The sequence below is a fragment of the Phascolarctos cinereus genome, unplaced genomic scaffold, assembly GCF_003287225.1.
Source record: "Phascolarctos cinereus isolate Bilbo 61053 unplaced genomic scaffold, phaCin_HiC Scaffold_4;HRSCAF=312, whole genome shotgun sequence".
In the NCBI taxonomy this organism is placed as follows: Eukaryota; Metazoa; Chordata; class Mammalia; order Diprotodontia; family Phascolarctidae; genus Phascolarctos; species Phascolarctos cinereus.
The window spans coordinates 169,540,128-169,566,621 of NW_027555847.1; the positions used below are offsets into that span (position 1 = coordinate 169,540,128).

The 26,494-nt window shown below is 36.9% G+C and overlaps 2 protein-coding genes across 4 annotated transcripts in view; one reads left to right on the plus strand and one right to left on the minus strand.

Moving 5' to 3' along the window:
- NUBP1 (NUBP iron-sulfur cluster assembly factor 1, cytosolic) lies at nt 1-15,676 on the plus strand. 2 transcript variants are annotated; one of them, XM_020972514.2, is made up of 11 exons: nt 1-132; nt 222-326; nt 1,046-1,179; nt 4,041-4,109; nt 7,668-7,700; nt 10,864-10,954; nt 11,408-11,562; nt 14,171-14,281; nt 14,615-14,717; nt 14,943-15,026; nt 15,360-15,676. In XM_020972514.2, the coding sequence occupies exons 1-11, from the start codon at nt 114-116 to the stop codon at nt 15,416-15,418; spliced, it is 963 nt and encodes a 320-aa protein (XP_020828173.1). In that variant the 5' UTR covers nt 1-113; the 3' UTR covers nt 15,419-15,676. The 2 variants fall into 2 exon arrangements, with proteins under 2 accessions (XP_020828173.1, XP_020828174.1); XM_020972515.2 differs by lacking the exons at nt 1-132; nt 222-326 and adding an exon at nt 3,376-3,517 and having other exon boundaries at nt 1,080-1,179.
- The window catches only part of TVP23A (trans-golgi network vesicle protein 23 homolog A), a 22,107-nt gene continuing 7,176 nt past the window's right edge, over nt 11,564-26,494 (minus strand). The window contains exons 3-7 of one of the 2 annotated variants that reach the window (XM_020972518.2): nt 18,891-19,035; nt 18,016-18,105; nt 17,678-17,806; nt 17,200-17,328; nt 11,564-11,731 (exon numbers count right to left, since the gene is read on the minus strand). In XM_020972518.2, the coding sequence (XP_020828177.1) occupies nt 11,699-11,731; nt 17,200-17,328; nt 17,678-17,806; nt 18,016-18,105; nt 18,891-19,035 (526 nt within the window). In that variant the 3' untranslated portion in view covers nt 11,564-11,698. Of the gene's footprint in view, nt 11,732-16,211; nt 16,753-17,199; nt 17,329-17,677; nt 17,807-18,015; nt 18,106-18,890; nt 19,036-26,494 lie in introns of those variants that run through there. The other variant, XM_020972516.2, reaches the window with a different exon arrangement.

The following is a 26,494-nucleotide window of genomic DNA, read 5'->3' on the forward strand; positions in this document are numbered from 1 at the left end:
GCGCACAAGGGGCCTTCGTCTCCTGGATTCCTTTCACCCTTGTCCGGCTGAATGTGGCGCCGCAGGCCGGAAGTGCAGCTGCGGCTGGTTCCGGCGGCCGGGAAGGTGTTGGAATGGAAGAGGTTCCGCAGGGTGAGTCCGGGAAAAGGAACTTGGGCTGGGAAGGAGCACTGCGTGGCTTGGGCGGAGGAGATTCTTAACGGTGGTTCTGTCCCCTCCAGACTGCCCTGGAACCAGCAGTGCCCAGGCGGGCAAAGGGGCCTCGTGTCAGGGATGCCCGAACCAGCGTCTGTGCGCCTCCGGAGCTGGCGCCATCCCCGACCCGGGTGAGGACTGCGCGAGGGGGCGGGGTGGGGGGAGCGAGGAGCGAGGAGGGGAGAGAGGGAGGGGGGTGCGAGGAGGAGGAGGGGAGAAAGGGAGGAGGGAGCGGGAGGGGGGAGTGGAGGAAATGGGGAAGGGGAGGGGGGACAAAAGAGGAGGGGGCCGGTAGGGCCCCTAGAAAAGAGAAGAAAGGAGTTAAGGGGGGCGGGGTAGGGAAAAAAGGGTAGATTTGGGGGGAAAAGGGAAGGGTAAGAGGGGAGTAGCTGAGGGTCTGGAAAGGCTTAGTTTGTGACACGGAATAGGATTTAGAATTTGTACTATTATCACTCACTCACACACACACACACACACACACACACACACTTTGCATATTTTTCTTGTCCATTAGATTGTACCTTCCTTGAGGGCAGGTACTTTTTTGACAAACTTTGTATCCTCAGCCCTTAACAGTGAATGAATGAAACATCTTAAGGTCTTATCAAGTGCACATAATAGGTATTTTAATATACACTTGACGACTGGGACTTCACATACATACACTAATGGCAGAATCTAGGTGAGGGGCAAGGACCAGGAGTAGGGCGGTACTCCAGCCCCCTGTATCAAGCCTTAGACTTAGCCACTTTTTAGGGGGCGAGTGAGAGATTTAGCCTTAGAGATCTGGCAGACAGAGGGAGCTCTTGTTTCTATACCATACCTTAACCTAAAATGTTGATGTCTACAGCAATAGAGGAAATCAAAGAAAAGATGAGAACTGTGAAACACAAAATCTTGGTCTTATCTGGGAAAGGTGGTGTTGGCAAAAGCACTTTCAGTGCTCATCTTGCTCATGGCCTAGCAGAAGATGAAAGTAAACAGGTAGGAACTTTTTGGAAAAACTTGGAAAGATCGATTTGGTGGAACTACTTAAGTAGTTCTGGATTGGAAGCTTTGAACTCTTGTAATGGAAATGGATGCTGATTTCTCCTTATTGACATTATTACATTCCATTGATGTAATATTTGATGTACTCTGGCATATTTAAATCATTTCACAAAACACTGCATTTATTGTTTCACCCATCTATAGTTTGGTGAATTCAGCTTCTGGAACTTTTGGGGGTAAATCCATGGTGGGTTTGTTTGTTTTTCAGGTTTAAGATAGGAATACCTAACCCCCTATCCCTAACAGGGAAGTAGAGTGAATTTTTTTACATGTCTAGTCTAGTAAGCTAATGTACAAGTTTATATCTACAAGTTTAGTGACAGCCTTTGTACCTTATGTAGGGTAGTCACTTTGTAGAGGCATTCAGTGAAGTACTAGATTCCATCTACCAGTAGCTAGTCAATTTAGCAAAGAATCTTTGAACTACAGATTGCACATCTTTTCTCTGAAACCAAGGGACATGTTATGTACACAGGGAAATTTAGCCTATTAGACACACCAAATGTAATAATTTCTCTTTTTTCTGAACTCCATTGTACTTATGTACTATATCACTTAGCACCTCATCCATGTCCGTATTGGGGGTGAGTATTCCCTCTTCTGAACCAGATTGTAACCTAGTATGTGATCTTTATTGGTTGCTGTGCCTGAAAAAAAAATAGTTATGAGGTGGTCAGCCGTCTAGGGATGAGCCTTTCCCAATTGAGTTGTTAGTCATTTATAGCAAGCACATTGTTTATTTGGAGGGCCTCTACTCAAAATCAACTTATTAGAACCTTTCAGAGTTTCTCTTTGCTGCCATAATAATAGTAGTAATAAATTTCTGTAGTGCTTTAAGATTTACAGAGTACTTTCATGCGCTGGAATGATCCGAGGGGGTGGTAGTAGCCTCAGGTGCAATTTTGGGGTATTGAATAAAAATAAGGGGGCAGTGAAAGCATAAGGAAAGAAGAGAAGAGAAATTTTGAAAAGCCATTAATATATGTTTCATCTGTGCTGTAACAGAGTTAAAGGCATAGTGACTACACTATTTTCTAAATAAACACATAAAATGCAAGTTATAAACAATCAGTGGTCAAGTCTGCTGATAGGTCTGAACAAGCAAGTGTTAGCAAGCAAGCATGTCCCATATTGTTGGGAAATCCAGCATGCCTCAGCAGGAATATGTGCATGTAATGACTTGTTTACGATACAGTTACGTGATGTAACATTGCATCATCAAAATTTCAATGCTGGGAAAAAACCCACAAATTTACAATAAATTATTGAAGATGTCATTTTTTAAAAATTATACATTTTTTTGAAATGCAAATTTCAAAAAAAAACATTAAAGGGTTAAAGAAAGTAGATTTCCCTGGGGAGCTGAGTAATTTTTTTTTTTAATGAAAAGGGGGTGATAGGCCAAATAAATTTGGGAACCTCTGCTTTACAACAACCTTGTGAGCTGAGTAGATAATGAAAGTATTATTCTTAGAACTATTAATCTGTCAAACAGTAGAAAGGCAGGCAAACCAATTTTTAAGTTGTGGTGGAATGTGAAAATAAGGTTTCATAAATCTTAAAATGCTTTTAGCACTTAAATGATAGTTACATAACATTGAATCACACTACCTCTCAGATGTTAAAATCACAGTAGGGCATTTATGAGTAATCTGTATCCTAGTCTTTTGGTGGGAAAGTTAGGTCATTCGAGTTTCATATATGTAAAATAGCAGTGTGTGTGTGTGTGTGTGTGTGTATATGTGTGTGTGTGTGTGTGTGTATATATACACACACACACGCATATATACACATACACAGAGAAAGAACAAGAATATGAGTTTCTTGAGTCAACTTTTATGTTTATATCCTCAGCACTTAGCACAACACTTTTGTGCATAGTAAGTGCCCAATTCATGCATTCATATAAGTGTATATACATATATGTTTATATTTGACTAGATGACTTCTAAGGTACCTTCCAGATATAAAGCTATTATCTTTTTTGAGATGACAAAGGAAACAAGTTAGTCTGGTCCATTGCAGTCTTTTGTGTTTTAGTGGACCAGCAGAGGGAGCTAGAGTTAGAAAGCGGATCTATTTCATGACTATTGTACTAACTATAAACATATGTCATATGTTTTATGAGAGGAATGGAAAAGAGGAACAAGAAACTAATACCGAACACAAAAGAGTTAAAAACAAGAGCAAGAATAAAGTTATAAGGAAGACTATTACATTTTGGAATGGAAACATGATTTTCAAGAATGAATTATTTACCACCTTTTCAAAGGTTTGCAGATTTTTTAATTGACTCTTGTCTTTGAGGAAAGAATGCTACTTGGAATTAGGAAGCCTTCTGAGGTTGTGTCTAATTCACTCTGAAGAGTTTTTGCAGAAGATCTCCCTATTGAAACCTTTAGTTTTAGATATGAACCCAAGGGCAGGCTCTGGCCATTGCTTACTCATATGATATCAGCAAAACTCAAGCAGCTCCGAAGTTCAGTCCGAGATTCAGGTACATTTTAAAGGGGCCTAAATGTCTTATTTCAGTATAAGATCATGTTAGGACTAGACTGAGGTCCACAATAGCTTCTGAAGTCAGCAAGGCACGTGATAAGCCTTGTTTCATTCTCTTTAATATTTCTTTGTACTTGTCTAGATGCAGAGGGTGAATGTAGTTACTTATAAGAATCTCCCAAATTGGCTGTTTGCTTTCATGATTCTTCTTCCTCTACCCTCATTCACCTCCTGCTTTATATAGTATGTTTGTACATTTTATTATGTAAATAATGTGACTTATCCATTGTTTCTAGATTGCTTTGCTGGATATTGATATTTGTGGACCATCAATTCCCAAAATGATGGGACTAGAGGGAGAACAGGTATGACTTCTTGTTTGCAAGTATAAATTTTCTCCAAAGTCACATACTAGAGTGTACTCTTGAAACAATAGAACTGTGAATTTAGCATGTATATCTTTATGTGAATGAGTGTATTAAATCTAATACATTTTGCTGAATAGTTTATTCAATTGTCTTAAAATTTTAACTTGATTGTTTTTAATATTACTTAAATTTCTAAATATATTTCTTCCCTATTCAGAATTATATATTGTAACCAAAAAAAAAGCAAAGAACAAAAGGCTTTTTATCAAAATCAACGCATCACCTGAATCTGGCACGATATGCAATGTTCCACACTCGATGAGTTCCTGATCTCTGCTAAAGAGAGAGGGAGTTGCATCTTCTTGTCTCTTCAGGGAGAAGCTTAATCATTAAAATTACACAGCATTCAGCTTAGGTTTGTTGTCCTTTCCATTTACGCTATAGTAGCCATTGTTTTCTTGATTCTGCTTACTTCACTCTTCATCAGTTTGTATAAATCTTCCTATGCTTTTCTGAATTCATATTTCGAATTTCTTACAGCATAGTGATAGTCCATTATATTCATATATCACATTTTGTCTGACCATTTCCCAATTGACAGGCATCTACTTTATTTCTAATTCTTTGCTACCATAAAAAGTCCTTCAGTGAATAATTTGGTACATATGGGACCTGTCTATATTTGACCTCTTTGGAATACTTGGCAGTGAGATTAAATAGTATGGGTATTTTACTCGCTTTATTAATATAATTCTGAATTGCTTTCCAGAGTGGTGGGATCAATTCACAATTCCACCAACCATATATTAGAAAGCCTGTCTTTCCATAGCTCCTCTTTAATTGATTTCCCATCATTTGTCATCTTTGACATTAGCTTTCTCTTAAAAAAAAGAATCTTCCTATATCTGAAGTGTATTCTAAAGGATCCAGCTGACTACAATGGTAAATTTAGTAATTCATAGTATATGAATTTAGTAAATTCATATTATAAAATAGATCCCAAAAGGCTATTTCCAGCAGAAAATAGAGAAAAGATACCCTAATGGAAAGTCAATTAAAACCAGAAATTGTGGTAAACTACCAGAGGTTTTGATGCAGGTGAGCCTAGGAAAGGCCTAGGGGGCTATTTTGACACTGTATTAAAGAGAATATATGTAAAGCCTGAAGAGGCTAAGTCAGTTAAAAGATATATTAAGGAACCATGAGTTTTCCTATTTAACTTCCTTAAATTATTCTAAAGAATTATCTCCATTAAATTTGTTGTTTTTGTAAACTAAAACTTAATAATAACTCAAAAGATAATATTTTTTACAGAGTAAAAACTTAGAAATTTGTGATTACATAGTCAGAGGTAAAAGTCCTGACCTAAGAAAAGGCTGCTCTCTATTCAAACCACAACTTTTGCTATTTAGTGAAAGCATAGGGGCAGCTGTTAAGAAGTGGAACTAATGTTTTGAGTGTTAACCACTGCCAGTCTGTCCAAAAGCTTAGTTGTGCATAAATTAACAATTTAATTGCTAGTCTTTTGTCTTTAAAATGTATTTCATCCTATGTGGTGAAACATGGGAGTTGTTGCTGTTTTCTTTTTGGTGCTCCTATTTTGTCCCAGTAGAGCTTCGTTCTTGACACAATCCACAGGTAAAGAGAGAGAAGCTTTTCTCCTCTGTGTGGTCGCTCCAATCTCTCCATTCTAGTATCTCTATTTTAGCTTCTTTTCCCTTCTTTCATTGTGTTATTTTTGTCCAGCATGCAAAATAGTTTGATATGTAACTAAAATTTGCCACCAAGTTGAGAAAATATGCAAGGCTATAGACAACTTATAGCCTCTTTCTTCATGTTAGGTGCACTCAGACAACCTCCTCACTGAAACTACTAGTTTTAAGTTATACAAAAACAGTTTTTAGGCCATTCATTTTTTTAAAAAATCCTTGTTTCCTTTAAGCCTATAACAGAGGACCTTTTCCCTTCCTCTGTTATTAGAACATGAGGTCTGCTATCTAACCACTACCATTCTCTCCCCTTCATCCACCTCTTAGAATCCTTAGCTTCCTTCAGAGCTCAGCTTATATCCCCACCATGAAACCTTTTCTGAACTCCTTCAGTTACTTATGCCTCCCCCTTCATCCCAGATGATGTTATCATTTCCTTTTATTTACTTTGTATGCATTATGTATGTGTACATATTGTTTCCGGATAGAATGTAAGCTCTTTGAGAGCAGGGACTAGGCCACTTAGCACAATGCCTAAATAGTACATCATGCATAGATAAGGTACTTCAAGTTTGCTGATTGGTTTGATTCCATCTCATTTCTTCCTTTGTGGCTCTTTAGGGCTCACTGGCTCATTTCTGTTTTCAGACTCATAACATTCCAGTTTCCCTTTCCCTTTTTTTTCTTTTTTGACCCTCCTGTTCCAGGGAACTCTACAATTTTATTGCTATATAATCATTTTTGCATTTTCACAATAGATTTTACTACCCTAACACTTACATTGCTTTTTGTTTTTTGTTTTTGTTTTTGTGAGGCTATTGGGGTTAAGTGACTTGTCCAGGTCACACAGCTAGTAAGCGTCAAGTGTTTGGTCTGAGGCTGGATTTGAACTCAGGTCTTTCTGATTCCAGGCCCAGTGGTCTATCCACCTAGCTGCCCCCATATACATTGCTTTTTAAAAATAAATATTTTAGATCCTTCACTTGTATTTGAATGCAGGTAACCCTACCTAGCATATTTCCCCAAAGATGTAGACTCAACCTCTTGGAGAACAGAGACATACTTTCACACCTTCCTTTCTTTAATACCCCTCAAGAGCTGTTCACAGTGTATTGAGATTTTTGTGGTAGTACATGATACTAGTACTAAAATAGATATGTGATCTCATCAGTTCAGGAGTTCCCTCCAGTGATGCATCTTCCAAGTTATCTATGCCTGCCTATGCTGTGAAATTCTCATTTATGTTACCCTAAAAGTTCACCGCAAAAATTCTACTCATGTCCCAGCATGGCATGGAGGGGACCTGGCTATACCAGAGGAACTCAAGCTCTGACAGATTCTGCTGTGTTGGAAACACTTCAAGAATAGGCCCAGGGAAATAAGATATACAGGCAGTGGGGTATAGAAATCTATCCTGCCCTCCAGGAAAATAGAAGGGGAAGGGGTTGGGGGGAAATAGAAGGGAAGGCAGATTAGGGGAAGGGGTATTCAGAATGCACGCCATCTTGGGGTGGCAGGACGGATGAGATGGGTAGAAAATTTGGAACTCAAAATCTTGTGGAAGTGAATAAATTAATAAAAATTAATTATAATATTAAATAATAATTAAAAATTAATTAATAAAAAATAAAAGAATAGGCCCAGGAACAGACCTACTCTGTTTTCTATCCTAGAGAGGCACATTATTTGTAGGCTGGCCACTTCCTGGTGATGAAACTTTTTTTGGTGGTGGTAACCCATGACCGTCAGGGAAAATGATGCTAATATTCTATAAAAATGTGTACATTCTGTGTTACTAATGTGTGTAATTTTTTACAAATGATTTTTGATTCTCATATTTGTTTAGGTTCATCAGAGTGGTTCTGGATGGTCTCCAGTGGTAAGTTTTTACTTAAACCTACTTTGTTTTTGGGGTAGTATGTCATGTTGCATTTACAGGGAAATATACATACATATTTTGTGTTTGTGTAATAGAAAAGGCTAATAACTATTTGCTTGTTTGACATCATTTTTCAGAACTGAGCTGTTCATTTATTTTTAACCAGTTCTGTTGTAGTGGCAACAGAATAACCCATAATGGAATTCAATTCAACAAATAGTGAGGCACCAACTATCAAATGAGCTAATGTATGTAGAGCACTTTGTGAATTTTAAAGCTCCATATAAATGTTAGTTATTGCTGTCATTAATGATGAAAAATGTAATTTCTCTCCTTAAGAAATTTACATTCTATTGGGAGGGATCCTGCTTGACCATAGATAAAGGGGAAGGGAATAAGCATTTATATAGTGCTTACAATATGTCTAGCATTGTGCTCAGCAATTTTTAAAAACAAATTATCTCATTTGATCCTTACAACAACCTTGCAAGGTAAATGCTGTTATTAGCTTTATTTTTCAGTTGAGGAAACTGAGGCAAACAGGTTAATTGAGTTGCTCCAGGTCACACATCTAGTAAGTTTCTGAGGCTGGATTTGAACTTAGGTCTTCCTGATTCCGGGCCTAGCACTGTACTTACTGTGCCATCAGCTGCCTCTGGTGAGGCAGATACGTGAATTGGCAGGGAGTGAAGAGAACAAAGGAAAGATCAGACAAGATCTGCAGGAGTATTTATGAAGGGGGAAGAGCAAGGAAGGTTTTACAGAGAAGGTGGCCCCTGCAGTGAGTCCTGACAGAAGGCAAGTATTCTGAAAGGCAGAGAAAAGAGAGTATGTTCTAGGTATGAGGGAAGGATGCTTTGCACAGATGTGTCGAAGCAGGAGATATCCTGGCTAATTCTTATTGTTCTGCTGTCATGTAGACAAAAGATACAACTAAATGCCAGAATGGAATAGGTGGCTACTCTGTGGCCACTGACGTACTTTAGGGAAAGTCTATCCTCCAGTAAACCCAACAAGATTCCCCGCTGCTGATCTCAACCTTTTAAAAGCTGTACAGGGCAGCCTCAGCATCTGGCTCCACCATCCTCTAAGGGAATCACACTATTGAGGGCAGCCCCAGGTCTAGAGCCCATCCCCTCCCCCTCAGTTGTGTGGCACAAGGTGAAAGCTGACTGGCTTCTCCACTTCTCCCCGCCATCTTTCCACTGTGATGTATGTAAAGTCCATTCTATGTTACAGAAGGATTTCCAAGTGTCTTTGAAGGCCTGAACACTGCATAGTTAGCACTGAAAGTGGTTTCCTTGTAAAGAGATGGCTTTGGCCCTACAACTGAACCATGTACCTGTTCTGTATGTAATAAACATGTTAAATCAAAAAAAAAAGTTAGGGGCAGAAGTAGAAGATGCTGCTTCTTCCCCTATGACTGGAACTTATAGGAATAATGTGAAGTAGGGCTGAAGATGTAGATTGGACCCTGATTGTGGAAGGCCTTAAATACTAGGTAAAGGTCTTCATACTTATCTTTGACATAGTAGGGAACCCCTGAACAAGGGATTTACATAGTGATAGCTTAGGAACATGACTTTTCAGCTGTGTGAAAGGTTATTGAAACTGGTGGGAGGCACTCCAATTAAGAAGTCAAGGGAAGAGGTGATAAGTGCGCTGAATTACAGTGACAGCCCTGTGTTTATAAAACGTGGCATATGTGAACAATTCTGCGGCACATGGATCAACAGGACTTGGCAACCCATTGGTTGTTGTGGTGAACGAAAGTGTCAAGGATGACTTCAGCATCATATAAATATGAGTGTTGAGGGGAGCATATAGTAAGAAAATCAATTAATAACAGTATTTTATCACGCTCCTGCCGTGTGCCAGGCACTGTGCTAGGTGCACAAATAAATGAAACAATCCCTATGTGCAAGAAGCTTAAATTCTAGTGGAAGAAGATGAAAACAAGTACATCTATAGATATATACAGAATAAATACAAATTAATGCAAAATAGTTAACTATAAGAGAGTATGGGAGGGAGGGCACTGGTAGTTGGGGGGAATAAGGAAAGGCTTTGTAAAGAGTGGTACTTAAGCTATGTCTTAAAAGAATAGAGGCATCCAATGAGGCACAAGTGAGGAGGGAAGTGCATTCCAGGCATGGGACGTGACCAGTGCGAAGGCATGACAATAGAGGAGGGGGAAAGGGGGGCCAATTTGGCCGTAAGACAGAGTATGCCAGAGGGAACAATGTTCATTGAGGCTGAGAAGATAGGATGGAGCCATGTTATGAAGGGCTTTAAAAGCTAAACAAGACTTTTTATTTTATCCTAGAGGTAATAGGGTACCACTCAAGTTGATTGAGTAGGGAGGAGAGTGCCACAGTTAGCTCTGTGTGCACTTAAGGAAAATCATTTGGCAGCAGTGTGGAGAATGGACTGGAATGGGGAGAGACTTCAAGCAGGGAGACAGGTTAGGAGGCTTTTGCAATAGCCTAGGCAGGCTGTGATGAGAGCCTGAACTAAGTAAGATGGCAGGCCTAGTGTTCCAGGGTTGGAAGAAAGCCAGGAAGGAAAAAGAGTTCTTTGTTCCAGCCTAAAAGAACATGAAGCCTCAACAGAAATAAGAAAGATTGGAGTAGTGGGTTTAGTGGAAACAATGATTAGTTCAGTTTGTGACACATAAAATTTGAGGTGCTGACAGAGTCCAGGTGGAGGTCAGAAGATGCCAGATTTATAGCTGGTAAGGGCATTGGGAGGTCATCTAGTCCAACCCCCTCATTTTCAGGTGAAGTAAACAAGGCCTGGAGTGGATATACTTGTTGATAAGAGGTGGCATAGCCACGATTTAAAGTCAAGTCCTCTGACTTCAGATGCATGCTTTCCATTGTACCATATGTCCAGAAATCAATTAAGATGTAGGACACTTTAGTCAGGAGGGACATTAGGGCTATATGTACCAGTTCACATAACTGAATCCATGGAGAATGGTGGGACCACTGAGAGGGTTGCCAAACCCCAGGATAGAACTTTAGGGGATACTCCTGCTAAAGGGAGTGGGAGCTTGATGATGATACAGAAAAGGAAACTGAGACAGTGCCTTTTCTGCCATTTTTTTTTCCAGTAAAGTATTCCTCCTGTGATTGTTTCTTTTTTTCTGTTCCCTTTTTAGTATGTTGAAGAAAATCTTGGTGTGATGTCAGTAGGCTTCTTGCTTGGCAGTCCTGATGATGCTGTCATCTGGCGGGGACCAAAAAAAAATGGTTTGCACCTAAGTCTTTAATCATTTTGGCTTATTATTTCAGAACACACAGTGTTGCTCTCAGTTGATGCACATATCTTATTAAATTCAGTTGTAATTGTCTGAGTGCCTATTTGCCTTGCTCTGTCATTGCATTTAATTTAGCTTAAATATAAAGAGCTGATGAGCACTAGGTTTTATTAATCTTTCATATGATTTGTAAGAATTTTGCTCCTTAAAACATATACGACTGGTATTTGTGTCTTGTCTCAAGGGGCATATTTAGATTTAGAGGTAGAAATGTAAGCTTGTGTAATCAGTAGCATCTGATATTTTCTTTATTTGGTGGGATTCCATTGTAATGAATGAACAAATGTTACTTACATAGAGTATAAATTAATGCCATATCTTTTTTTTTGTAATGGAAGCCATAAAAGTGGGGAAAACTATACCTTCTTTTTTCTTTCTTTCTAAGGCATGATTAAGCAGTTTCTTCGTGACGTGGATTGGGGAGAGATTGACTACCTCATTGTAGATACGCCACCTGGCACTTCAGATGAACATCTATCCATAGTCCAGTATCTCAGTGCAGCACACATAGATGGAGCAGTAATAATCACTACTCCTCAGGTGAGACTAATGCCATTTTTATTTTCTAAAAGTAGTACACTAATATTAAGCATTGCTGTGAAGCAGTTTTGTTGGATTTGGAGTCAGAGGATGTGAGTTCAGATCCTAGCTCTTCCAATTTATGTCCTTGGGCAGGTCACTTGATCTGTCTGGGCCTTGGTTTTCTCATCTGTAAAATGAGAGATTTTGGATTTGATTACCTCTAAAGTTCCTTCTAGTTCAAAATCTGTGATCCTGTTTTTCTGTTTGGATACCTGAAACTTGAAGGAGGTATGATCATCTAACATAATGATTTTTAAATTGTGATTTCTTTAGGAACAGTGCCCGGTTGTCTTTACATGTGTTATTTGCATCTAGACAACTGTAATGTAAAAAAATCATTGCACAATTTTTTCCTGTGTTAAGTTAAACATTTTTTTATTCTGTAGCCCCTTTCTCTTGACTTATATCACAAATGCAATGTAACTTTGTATTATTCTAATTTGCTAAAGTTTCTGCTTTCCTGCAGACCCATTAAGACTTGCTAACAAACTGAATTCTTAGTTTTTGGTCCATTTTCTGCATTTTTCAAAAATGGTTTATAAATATTCCCAATATCCTATGAATTTAATTCTAAAGCCTGGAAAGATTATTATTTAAGCTGCTAATAAGTAGTTTTTTTTTTGTTTAGTCATTTTTTTCAGTTGTTTCTGACTCATTGTGACCCCATTTGGGGTTTTCTTGGCAAAGATACGGGAGTGGTTTGCCATTTCCTTCTCCAGTTCATTTTACAGATGAGAGAACTGAGGCAAACAGGGTTAAGTTACTTGCCCAAGACAACATAGCTAGTAAGTGTCTGAGGCTGGATATGAACTCAGCTCCTCCTGAGGGCAGGGCCATCACTCTTATCAACTACTGCACTATCTAGCTGCTCAGTGAGTACTTGTTAGGGACCTATTTTTCTCCACAGAAGATGCTAAGGAATATAATAGACAGGAATCTTGCAATGAGACACTTAACATCTTGGATCTAACTTAACATTAACTTAAGAATGTTCAAGTTGTCTGGGATGAGAAAAATTCAAATGGTCACTTTAATCAGTGATTGTGAAATACCTTCTATTAATGTCCTATTTAATTGAAAGAAATAGTTAATTGACTTTATTGAATTTGAAAATTTTCTCTAGTCTGGTCCATTTCTCGTATTGAATTAGTAAGATTTTATGTTTGGGGAGCTTTTTGTCAGGAAACACAGCTACCCATTAGAATTCTACCATGTGATAGTATTCATAGCAGGGCAGAATTGAGTACAAGAGGATTCTATCATGGACTCCCCCCTAAAAGGACTTAGTTACTGAAGTACTGAAAGCACTTAATAAGATGACATATTATAATTGTTAAATCTCTTTATGCAAACAAACCCAAAAGGATGTGGGCTTTATATGGAAATGTGGGTTTTGTAGATACTAATTTTATAATAATCCAGAATTTGACTGACATAGTAGAGGAATAGGTATGTTGTTTCCAGGAGGGCAAGAGGCTGAGATGTATGAACCAAAATAAGATGTGAGAGAAGAGGGTAGATAAAGATTAATTTTTTTAAAAAAAGCTCTTTAATTGCAAGAAGAGTCCATCAAGAGACACCTGACAGAAAAACCACTTATCTTGAAGGCTATTCATGGAAGTAGGTTTTAATGCAGATAGACATTTTTAGCATGAAACCAAGTTGAAAGTACCTAGTTCATTCAATTAGTATGTTTTTGAGGGTATCTTTCGTTTTATCATCCTTAGACCATTTGATAGATCTGAACCCAAGGACAGGTTTATAGAAAAATTCCTGTGAATTATTGAATCTGCCAGTCTAATGATATGTTTAATATTCTTTCTGCTGTCTTCTTAGAAAAGGAAAGAACTTTGAGCAGTTTAGGTCATATTACATAGTACTATGATTATACCATAACTGATAAATCATAACCTAGTCTATTGCTAAAGAAGTCCATAAAAGTTTACCACCTTAGCTAATTTAAAAAAGTATTGATTCTTCTGAAAACAAATTCCAAGTTTATGGCATGCCTAATAGAGTCATAAAGGGTCTGTCTCATTATGGAACATAATAGGACAGTAACTCAAGAATATTCACTTATGTGTATATATAGATTAAGTGGGGAAAAATACAAAGCCAAGATAAACCTGTTTCTTTCCTTTGATCTTTTGGTTAATTCCAAGATACAGAAATCTAGTCTTAGAGAACCTACTCTTCACAAAACTTTACTAATGCCCTGTTTTCAAATTTACATTTTGATTAGGTATTTTTTCTACCCAGACAGTTAATAATGTCCAGAACTATCCTTTTTAAAATGAATCTATTCCAGACAAACAGCTCTACGATTGGACTCGCTCTTTTCTGCCCAACAATTTGAAGTAGACCAGAAAGGTTAGAGTGTCATATTCTCCCTAGAGCTTTTTTCCAGTTTAGCAGTCTTATATGGAACTTGTGGCTATTTAATCAATAGGTTTTTTTATACACTAAGCACAAAATTGATATTTAGCCATGTTCTCTACTGTGAAACTAGTATTATAGTGTAGTTTCTTATGTTAGTTCTGAAAAACTGACTATATTCCTTTGATAGGAAGTATCACTACAGGATGTTCGAAAAGAAATCAACTTTTGTCATAAAGTGAAATTGCCAATAATTGGTGTAGTAGAGAACATGAGTGGCTTCATATGCCCCAAATGTAAGGTAAGAACATGTACATTTTTTTGAGAGTGTGTGCGTGTCTGTGTGTATAGTATATATAGTACTACATGTTAATTTAAAAAAAAACTTTCACAACTGAAGAAATAATTTTATAAGAATCTTTCTTCATAGACCTGCCTCTGGGTTCTTTAATTTCAAAAAGTAGGTCCACAAAATTTTTTATTATGGATTTCATGAATACAGTGCTTTAATTTAGCACATTAAATATCCACAGAGGCTATTTCAGAGAAATGATGTGACCTACTTATAAGTGTAGTCATTTAATATGCTTTTAAAACTAATTTTTTTAATTCTATTTATGTTCTTTCTTTACAGAATGAATCGCAGATATTTCCTCCAACAACAGGGGGCGCAGAGGTAATGTGCCAAGATTTAAAAGTCCCCCTGCTCGGTAAAGTGCCTCTGGATCCACAGATAGGTGAGTGGTCTTCCAAGTATATGAAAGACCTATAATGTCTTAAAATAAGTCAGATGAATTACTCAGTTATGTTCTTCACTAGGTAAGTTAAAGTAGGTTTGGGGGAATAAGTATTCTCAAAGTAAACCTTTATTGTTAAGTAAGATTATTATAAAAATCACTAGAACCAAGAGAACAAAAATGTCATGTTCTGTTCATAAGCTTAAATTTGATTTTTTTTTCAAGGTAAAAGTTGTGATAATGGACAGTCCTTTTTGACTGAAGTGCCTGATTCACCAGCTACATTAGCATACAGAAATATAATCCAAAGTAAGTGTTTAAAATATGTTAATAATTATCTCATTAAAGGTATTTCTTTGTGGTTCACAGTTCTGTCTTGTCTGATATCTTAGATAAATGAGTATTTTGCTCAGAGTATCCTAGAATTTAAAGTATATTCATGTAAATCCTTCAACCATGAGCTTATGACCAGTTTTTGAGCTACATATGTAAAGTGTAGAGACAGAGTTAGCTGTGAAATAAAGCTTTTAGTACTGTTATTTCCTTGTAGATAGTTACCTCCAGTAAAATGTGGTAAATATAGCAAAGAATGTAGTGGATTCTGTGTCATATTAATGCTTGTATGAATATTTCTCTTCCTAGGAATTCAAGACTTTTGTGGCTTACATAGTTCAAAAGAAGAAAAGCTGATTAGCCGCTGAAACAATTTTTATGGACCCTAGCTGTAGTCATAAACATTCTGAGAAATGGACCAATACTATGTGTAATAATAAAAAAAAAGTTTAATCAACTGCAGGGATAAATGTTAGAAATTTAAAAGCCTGAACTGGTTTTGAAATCACTTTTTAAGGACACTTTAATCATCCAATTTTGATATACTTTGTATTAAGATATGAGTTAATATAATGTAAGGCACTGTATTTCCAGATATGCCATTTAAAAAATAAACATCTTTCCTCTCTAAAACCTGACTTCTGTGACTTATTTCAAGCAGATATACAAAATAGTTATCATTTAAATTCTACCTAAATAGCAGCAGCAGCATTCATTTAGGGAACCTTTCATCTAATTTTCCCAATCCTCTCAAAAAAAGAAAAAGAAAAAGAAAAATTTTAATTTATATATTCAGTATCCTTTAAGGATCTGTTATTTCGATGGTATAGATACTCCCTCCACCTACCCAGATTGCATCCATTCTGTACCTTCGTATAAGGTCTCCAATAGTTGTGGCTTACATTTTCCTAAGATTTTATAAGACTAAAGTTTCTTGGGAAGAGGGGGAAGAGAGGTAAGCATTCACATATATTGTCAGCTCTTGACTGACCCTACCATTTATAAAACTGCTAAACAGTGTGAAAATTACCAACTATGTTTTTAATCAGGAAAATCCAACAAATGGTTATTTATATATTTAGTAAACTCTTGAGCATCTACAATGTGCCAGGCACTGAGGAAGATACAGACAACTGAGATCTCAAGGAGTATACTGTCTAGTTTGAACATAACACTACTTTGCATTTATTTGTACAGAAGTTTACAAAGTGCTTTTACATATATTCTGAGAAGCATAACATATGTGGTCTCCATTTTACCAGAAAGGAAGCTTACTCAATATAATACTAAATAGTAAGTAGTTTAGGTCAGATTTGAACTAGTCATCTTAGTCCAGCACTTTTCCATTATACTAGCAAGAAGTCAAAAGATGGTCTATAAGTACCAAATAAGTGGTACTTAGTTATTTAAGTTATGAATTCATATGAGGGCAGTACAGTGGGAGAGCCAAGAAAAGCTTCAGAGGGGTGGAAAGATGAGGATTGGATGAGGCCCAACTCAAGAAGTATGCATAGCTTATTCAAAGTACAGTAAGACCAGGAAGGTTGAAAAGAGAAATGGAGCCAAATTATGTAGTGGATCACAATGCTAGTTTAGTGTTAGAACCTCATTCTGGAGGTAATGAAGAGCCTCTGCTTCTCATTTAGTGTTTGTGTATTTCCATTCTCTCTAGACCAGGCTTTTGAAATTCATCTTGACACTCCTGTAAAATGGATATGTTGACACTTTAGTACTATGTGTGTATAAAGATTTAAGCATACAAAACAGTAATCTAACCAATAGCTCATTACTTAAGTATTAAGAAAGAGATTACTAATCCACAGGACTGTTGTGTTAATTAGCATCATCATAAGACATCCCAGTTTGGAAATAAATGTTATTCCATAACTAATTTCTTCAGAATTTAAAATCAACATATCTAGATGTATTTACCAGAAGATACTAATCTTATTAAGTGGGAAGTTTGGGGTTTCTTCTTTCCATCTTAATAGTATTTACATCTTTTGAAACTTAACAGTGCTAACTTGGCTTACATGCAAACTATTGAAAACTTGAGGTGTGGTATGTAGATACATAAAGTGGCTCTTTCCTTTGATATACTTCAGGGGCTTTAGCACAAACTCAAAATATACAACTACCTCCAACTTACTCTCTGAAATACTGTCTGGGATAGAAACCTCGATGTGACCTTAGTGATACTTTTTTGTCCTCCTATTTTACAGTGGATATATCCATATAGATTAGCAGTTTGGAGGGAGATTCCAGCAATTACAAGTGCCTGTTAAGAAAAAAAAAATGAGTTTTTATCCTAAGGATTTTTTTCATTTCAACCACCTTGATCAGATATTAATCTATCCTCATTCTGATTTTCAGAAAACCATGGAATGTGGTTTCATTGTACTATTAATATTTTGTTTCAATTTTGGGTAAACCAGATCTTGGCATTAAATAGGCTTGAGCATCTTTAGGTATTCTTAAGTACTCTGACTTACGCACTTATAATAATGGGCTCAGTGTTAGAGGCAGAATGCAGCCTTAAAATGGTAGTTCAAAACCCCCAAACTCCTGTGACTATGAGGTTTAAGAAGGCAAAACAAAAGTTTTGAGTGAAGATGTTAATGACTTACGAGCCATTTGAGCTTCAGGGAGAATAAGGTGCTAAAGAAGAATACAGTCCAGATCAATGGACAGATAATTAGACCAAGCCAGAAGATTCTAGCTTCAGCTTCTGTTCCAGTTGAATTATTTAAAGAGACCTGTTAAGAGAATGTGGTTCAAATTAAAATGTGATATGCTGTGGTTTATGTTGACTTGACTTGTACTATTCACAATATGCATGTACCAGAAAAGAGGCAGTAGGGATACATCTTGTGCAGGGCAGGAATCAAGACAGGTACAAATCCTGAAACAAACCAATATAAAAATTTAACAATTTTTAGTTTCTCCTTAACTCAATTCTTAATACCTTTTTGGCTTCAAAAATCCAATGACTTTTTCCATCTTCATCTATCTGGTTCCACCAGCGTAAGCCAACCATGAGTCTTCCTGTCACATTCTAATGAAAATGGACAAATTAACTATAAGATGCACTTTTCCTTTAGCTCACTATTTATGTTATTACAAACATACCACACAGAAAAAGTAACCCCCTTTAATGGAAGGTAAAATGTAAGTCACATAATTAATAACTGTCACGGGGACAGGAAGGGAAGGAAGGTTGAAACATGCTATTTTCTTAAAATTAGTTTTTAGTGACATCTGATTTTAAATTAAAAAAAAAAAAGAATAAGTGATAAGAGTCTGACCCATCTACTTCAGGACCAATTTTAAAATGAGAGACAGGATCATCCAGAATCTGGTGGGTAACAGAGAACTGCCATCCTAGCTAAGGTTCATAAATGTAATATTTTTATTTGTTGCCATCAGTAAAGAAATTAATGCTGTAACTTTTCACCAGCTTTAGGTAACACTGTTTCCAGATCCTTAAATATTTAATAGCAGTCTTAACCAAAGTAGTAATTTGGTGCAATGTATTGAGGGCTGGAACTACAGGACTTACTTAATCTAAAATCACTTAAGCAAGTCACTTAACCTCAGCACCCTGGGCAGTTCTCTAAGACTATAAACCGAAGAGGCACCACCCCACATTGGTAGGAGGAGTTTCCTCATCCAGGCATTCCCTATATATGTGAAATCTCAGGTGTGATCTCTACCCCAAACCTATAGCTTTGTCCAAATTGTATTTTTTTAATCCAGAATTAATCAAAAAGTCACAATCAGCAGATAAAGATTATAAAATTATTGGAAACAAATTCATTGCTGGTGCAAGACTTGTCTTACCTTGACAGACCAAAAGTCAAAGGACAGAAGAAGGAGAATAGTGACAAAACAGGCAACAAAGCTTTTGCTGAACCAGTCACAGAACAAGTAGGTAATGATAGCACTCACTCGGAAAAAGAGGTGGAAAAAGGTGGCCAGTGGATGCCTAGGAAAATAATCCAAAACACTTGCTAGCTTCAGTAGGTAAATATGAAAACGTTGTTAGTCCAGGATTGCAGAATCTGTCCCTAAATTAATATCATTCAAATGCAGATATTTTATATTCTTTAATATGTTTTATGATAGCTGGAAATTTAGACTATAGATTTGATGAAAAACAGCTAAATGTCTAATAAAATGCATTACTGATACTAATGCAGCTTTTTTTTAAATAGATTTAAAAATTGATGGCTTTTATTTGAACATTGTCTAGATTTGCCCCATAGTATCTTTTGTTTTCACATTGCCTAGGTTTCCCCCATGCTTCTCCTCCTCCCCCCTCCCAAAGAGTCATCCTTTAAACAGAATTTTTAGAAAAGGAAAAACTGAGCAATTCCTCAAAAGAATATGAAATTATATGCAGTATTTCATACCCATGGAATCCCCTTCCTCCACCTTCCTGCTGCAAAAAAATTAAAGGAAGGTATCCTCTTATATCTCTCTTTGAGGCCAAGCTTGTTTGTTATAATTTTACAACATTCGTTTTTCAATTGTTTTGTTATGATCCTTTCCATTTGCATTGTTGTAACCATTGTGTATATTGCCTTATTATAAAAAAAATAATTTCATGGTCCCAAGTCTTCAATATAGAAGCTTCAGGACAGAAGGACTTGTTTAAAGCCTGCCCTAAACCACTGTTTTTTTCTTAGTCAAGGGTTATTCACTATTTTGTACAAATAAAATAGTGAGTCATTAAAAAAAAAGAATTCAAATGAAGATCAGCCTTTTTCCCTCCCACCCTCTTTTGAGAAAGCAAGAAAGACAAAAACCTCCTATAAATAGGTATAGTTAAATGAAAAAGGTTGCCCTGTTCTCCATGGCCAGAAAAATCATGTCTCATTTTGGATTCTGTGTCCATCATTCGTTATCAGAAAGTAGGTAATGTTTCATTGTGGTTCTTCTGGAATTGTGGTTGGTCATTGTGGTGATCAGAATTCCTAAATTTTTAAAAATGTACATCTTTGTTGATGTTGTTATTGTAGAAATTGTTTTCCTGGTTCTGTTCACTTCACTCTGTATCAGTTCATATAAGTTTTCCCAGGTTTCTCTGAAATCATCCCCTTCATCATTTCTTATAGTGCAATAGTATTTCATCACATTCATATACCATAACTTGTTCAGCCGTTCACCAATTGATGGGTACCCTATCAGTTTCGGATTCTTTGCCACCACAAAAAGAGTGGCTACTGTAAATATTTTAGTGTACACAATTCTTTTCTCTTTCTTGGATCTCTTCGGGGTTTGCATCTAATAGCAGTATCACTGGGTCAAAGGGCATAATTCCAAATTGCTTTCCAGAACAGCTGGACCAATTCTCAGCTGTTCCAACAGTGCACTAATGTACTTGTTTTCTCACAGCCCCTCCAGCATTTGTCATTTTCCTTTTTTGGTTAACTTTGCATATCTGATAGGTGGAAAGAGGGAACTTTCATTTGACTAATGATGGCTTGGATTTCTTCCTCTGAAAACTGCTTGTTTATATCCTTTGACCCCTTTTCAATGGGGAGATGGCTCTTATTCATGTAAATTTAAACCTGTTGCCTATACACCTTATAAATGAGACCTTTATCAGAGAAACTTTACTACAAAGCTTTCTCTCTCCCCCATTATTCTTTCTCTCTTCTAATTTTAGCTTCATTGGGGGTTTTGGTTCTAAAAATGTTCTAATTCTATGTAATCAAAATTGTCAATTTTATCTCTTCTGTCATTCTCTCTATCGCTTGTTTGGGAGGCAAACAGGGTTAAGTGAGTTGCCCAAGGTCACACACAGAGCTAGTGTCTGAGGCTAGATGTGAACTCAGGAAGATGAATCTTTTTTTATTTGTTGCCATCAGTAAAGAAATACATGCTGTAACTTTTCACCAGCTTTAGGTAACACCGAATCTTCCTGACTCCAGACCCCACTCTATCCACTTCACCATCTAGCTGTTTATTATCAAATTCCATATTATTATCATTGATTTGGATGTAGTAAGTGGTATAAGAGATACCAGAAATCATGTATAATTGGAAAAGGTGGTGGGATGGCCATGTATAGAGAAGAAAAGATAGCAGATGAACAGCCTGAGTGCTCTGTTGGGATCCACAATTATTAAATGAGCTCAAGGGAAGTCCTCAGCATTTCAGGGCCTCTCTGGAGAATTCATGGAAAGACTGACAAGAACTTCGCAGGATGGGAAGACAATGATTTCAATCTGCACTATTAAAGAGAATCTAAACATTGATCAGCCCAAAGAACAAATCTCTCAGTAACATTTAAATAAATGTTTAGTCAATGAATGAAAAGGACAATACTTTTTTAAAAGTCATAATTATGGAATACCAAAGGTATTCAAAATAAGAAGGATATGAAATATTAGATGCAATTGTTATTAGGTCAGGAGAGATGATAAAGGAAAGTATTAGCAGTTACTCAGATTACAAAACGATAAGAAGAAAGAATTTATGGGTTTATATGATACAGAGTTCCCATCTGACCTAATGGGAGAGTAAGTGAATGTGTATTCAATACTTATGTTTTAGGAAATATTTTTACTCTTATTATTCTGAAGAATGAGGCGAGATCTGTTATGAAACCATCAGCATATTTACTTAATAATCTTAGCCACTGAGTTGTTGTTTGTTTTTATTGAGTTCTCAAGTTGTGGTATATGAATGTAATGGGATAGTACTGTGCTACAAGAAATGATGAGCAGGTGGATTTCAGAAAAACTTGGAAAGATTTACATGAACTGAGGCTGAGTAAAGTGAGCAGAACCAGGAAAACATTGTACACAGTAACAGCAACATTGTGCGATGATCAACTATGATAGACTTAGCTCTTCTCCGCAGTACAATGATCCAGGCATATTCCAAAAGACTCATGGTGGAAAATGCTATCCACATCCAAAGAACTGATGGAGTCTGGATGCAGACCAAAGCATGTTATTCTCACTTTTTGTGTGCTTTGTACCTTTTGCTCTATTTCTTCTTTGACAACATGACTAATGCAGAAATATGTTTAACATGATTACCTATAATTGCTTGATGTCTTGGGGAGAGGGAAGACAAATTTGGAACTCAAAATCTTATAAAAAATGAATGTGGAAAACTATCTTTACATGTAATTGGAAAAAATAAAATATTATTTACATTAAAAAATTTAAATTGAGTTCTCACAATTTTTGGCAATTGTATTATCTTTGTAAACTTTGAAAAGCCAACCTTTGAAACATACCAAATGCTTAAATACTAGACAGTGAGACCTTGGTTAACCCTCATTTGATCTAAACACTCATTTCTCAAGTGTTTAATCAAATGAGGGTTAACTTGAAGGCCTTTTTTGTTCTAATCTTGTTAACTCTTTCTACTGTACTGTTTCCTGCTTTAATCTGTACAGTGTGCTAGGGATCATAAGATCATAGAAGCAGAGTTAGAAGGGTCCTCAGAGGACATCAAGTATAACCTGCTCATTTCACATATGAAGAAACAGGCCCAGATGAGTTAAATAATTTGCCCAGGGTCCCACAGCTAGTAACTAGTGTCTGAGGTGAGATTCTTACTGGAAGAAACCAATATTATGTTGTTATGTTAATAACTAATTATTAATTTTTGATCTACCCTTTTCCTTTTATTTCTGTTAAAATCCAACTTCTGAAAAGGTCAGTCAGTCAGGTCTGTGGGCATGGCTGAGTGTGCCTAGCCCTCAGGATACATGCTCATTTACTAGGCTGGGTGGGACCTTGGGACCCCACCCAACTGGGAAACCCAATTTCTGTTCAGAGTATAAACACAATCCAGTCTGAGTGAGATTTTGCCTGGGGAAGGAACCTCCTGTCCTTTATCCCCCTCCATTAGAGTTTAGGACAACCTAGCTCTTGAAGAAGAAAAATAGCCAGATAGGTCGGGAAGGAAATGCCTTGAGGCTGCCAAGTCTCTAGATCTAGCCATGTTCTCAGCAGGAAGAACTGAAGACTTTTAACTCACCTTCTCATTAAATTCCACCAAACAGGGTTGAGTTTTACTTGCCAGGGGACTTCCCTTTCAGAAAGGATTTAAGGCATTTCAGGGTCCCCCTTGGGGTTTTTGGTTACCAAGAGAAACCCCTGACCTTCAATTTATTGATTGCTGGCTAGCCTAATTAATAAATTATTAATTATTCAGAAACTATCACCCAGGTCTTTCCAACTCTATGTCCAGCACTTTCCACCACATGAAGCTGCTTCATACTAACTGAATGTTTCTGGAATAACTGAGGATCTTACAGTAGTTCAGTCATTTCTGAGTATCAGCTATCTCCATAGATTTAGGAGATTATCTCAAAAAACACCAACCCTGAGATATACCCCAGAAGGTTTTTTGATCCTCTATGTCTGCTTGTTTTCTTGTCTTTTTGTCTCCTTAAGGCTAGGTATTTGGGTGGGAGAGGAGGGGTTTACTAATAATTTTAGTGTCTTGGTCAACTGGATTCCGGTTAATCAAGGTTTTATTTAAGATATAGATACAAAGTACTATGTGACCCTTCTTAGGCCATTTAGCCTTTTAGTTCTTTCAAACAATTCTCTAAGATGCTGACCAGGGGTTCTTCACCTTATGGATATCATGGACCCTGTTGCCAATCTGGTGAAGCCCTATGGTTACCTTCTCAGAATGGTGCTCTTAAATACATAAAATATATAGCATTATAATAGAAAATATATTGAAATGCAGTTATACATATGGCATATTGGATTTATATGTACATATCTGAAATATGTGTATATGTGCATGCATATGTGTACATATGTGTATGTGTCTACATACATACATACACACATCAAGTTCACATAGCCCAAGTTAAGAGCTGCTTTAAGACTCCAAGCTACAGACCAATGGCTGATCTGCATCGGTAGCTATGGTTCCCTCACCCTACACCAATGCAATCATACGTCCAGACCAAAAGGAAAATGATCCCAAGAGAAACAAGATAGTTATTTAAGCATGTTATTCTTTCAGAACAGGTCCTATTAAAAATTCTTTAGGGTCAGTTTGTATCCCCCCAGTCTCTAGAATCTGCTTTTTCATGCCTGCAGACCTTGTATTAATAAAATTTGTACACCCAACAGGTTTAAGCATTCCTCCTGCTTTCCCCCCCCCCAAAAAAAAAGGATATTGTACTAAGGCAGAAGCAAAATCTTAAAAGTTAAAATATATATTCTTCACTGAAGGGACTAGATTCACTTCTCAGCACTGCAAAAATACATGGGTTATAACTCAGAAAAACAAATAAGCCAAGGCTCTCCTTTTTTCCTTCAACATATTCCCTGCCCTATTCCTCAAAGTAAAGCCTATAGTGGGTTCTCTCTTATTCATGGAATCCAATCTAAACTCAGCCTGGCTACTTTATGCTACCTCCTCTATCTCTGCCTCTTCACCACTCCATCTTTCTTTTTCATTTTTTCCCAGCAGAACTTTTCCTTTTCTACCAATAAGAATTCATCACTTTTCTTATACTTACAAATAGAATAATTTGTTATAAATTTAAACTAATGAGCCAAGCAGATCTCTATTTGACCAGCTAGTATGTCAATGTCTAAATGTGGGGATCCATGTTGAAAGGAGGAAAGGAAATTACTTAACTAAAGTGTCAAGATTGGCAACATTAGGTTTGTTTCTCCACTTTTTAAGCAAATGTTATTTCCTACTGGGGCTGAGTTACTCAACAGATTAAGAATAGCGTTACTGTCCTAAATACTATAGAAAAAAATTGTGGTGTACTTGGCTATAAAAACCACAGCTGTTAAGTACATTCAGAATGACAAAAATACCAATTTAGCTGCCCCTTCAGAAATTACCTGCTCTCTCTAATTCAGTAAAGCAGGCTTCTATTTTAAAGACATATTAAGAAGATCAATACCTATCAAGACCAAAAAAAAATCAGTATCCTTAAATTAGAAATAACAGAAATCAGATTATGACAACTGACAAACCTAAGCTGTATCTATACTGTTATGATTAACCATTTTTATTGTATTTAGTCAAAGAATTTGGTCAAATACTATAGTTGATTAATTTTTTACTCAACTGTCCTGTTTGAATTTATTAAATCCACTCACCATTATTACATTGTGTTGTTGTGGTCTGGATTCCACAGGCAAGATTTCCTTCTTACATTTTGCTAAAGATGGTGTCATATCTTCCCACCCCTCCTCCATCCAAATTAGGGAAAACAGTCTATTTCTGACCTCCTTGGTACTCCTAAGTAGGTAGCATAAATGAATACTTATACATTCCCACTAACTCATAATAATAAAGATTTGAGCGTGGAAAGGAATAAAAGCTTGCGCTCCCTCCTCAATCACCACATATTACTTTTCTCACTTGTTTCTGTTCTATAAAGTGACATCACGCTTTTGATGCTTGTAGTAACTGTTGGAAGACGAATGAACAAAACCCATACAAGTCAATAAAGGGAAGCAAAATAAAGAGACTCGGTTTGGGCAATCTTTTCTTCATGTTACTCTAGCCCCTGCAATCATTCTAGTGTCTTCTATAACGGGGGGGACAGGGAAGTGTTGAGATCCGGTCTGACAAAGATTTCAACCATGCAGCTATTCAGGAGCACAAAGCCAGACCTTTTATTCAACTGCCCAATATTAATGTATTAACATGGTGGCTTCAAAATGTAACATGCCATAAAGGCATGGTGGTACACAAGCACATAGACTTATTAGAGTAGTTATGGAAACAGGAGAATATCTTAAACACTATATTTAAGGCAAGGACTGCTTCAAATGAGTGCTAACTTGTACATAAGTAAACAGAGTCAATAGAAAAATTAAAAATGTAATTACACCAAAAGGCTAGGACATATTCTAGAGAACTGCAGTCTTAAATTAGAGGAGGGAGCTTTGAGAAGGAGCTTGAATGTAACTAAGGCAACTCACTTTTATAGATTCAAAAAGCATTTATTAAATACCTATAATGTGTGGGCTTCTGGTGCTTGTGACTCACAAGCTGGAGGACTAAACATTTGCTTTAGTCTCCCCAGCTCTCAAAAAAAAAAAAGAGGCTAAGAGGTTAAGGTAGAGGTTAAGCAATAATAGCTAAACACAGGACAGAAAGCAAGAAACCACAAAAGGTAACAGACTTAAAAATTGACATATCACCCCTACCTGGTGGCTCTCCCCTACAGGTCTCCCTATGGTAACCAATCCATGGACTCTGCTTCTGGACCCACCCAGGAATTTCCTTCCTGCAGCAGAATCTCTGCTGGCACAGCAAATCTGTTTTTCCCATATCATGCTGTTGCAATAAGCAATGGAATAAGCAAAGCCTGGAGGAGAGAATGAAGAGGTACAGAAGAGGGGAAATCAGATATCCTCCTGACGAGGGTGGCCTCTAGGTTAGCGAACCTTGGAGTCTGATACAAAAGACTCTGTCCAGAA

Bases quoted from the DNA above. Each gene is read 5' to 3' on its own strand.
- NUBP1 (XM_020972514.2), top strand. The intron at 10,955-11,407 runs GTTTGCACCTAA...TTTCTTTCTAAG, and splicing joins GCGGGGACCAAAAAAAAATG to GCATGATTAAGCAGTTTCTT. The intron at 11,563-14,170 runs GTGAGACTAATG...TTCCTTTGATAG, and splicing joins TAATAATCACTACTCCTCAG to GAAGTATCACTACAGGATGT.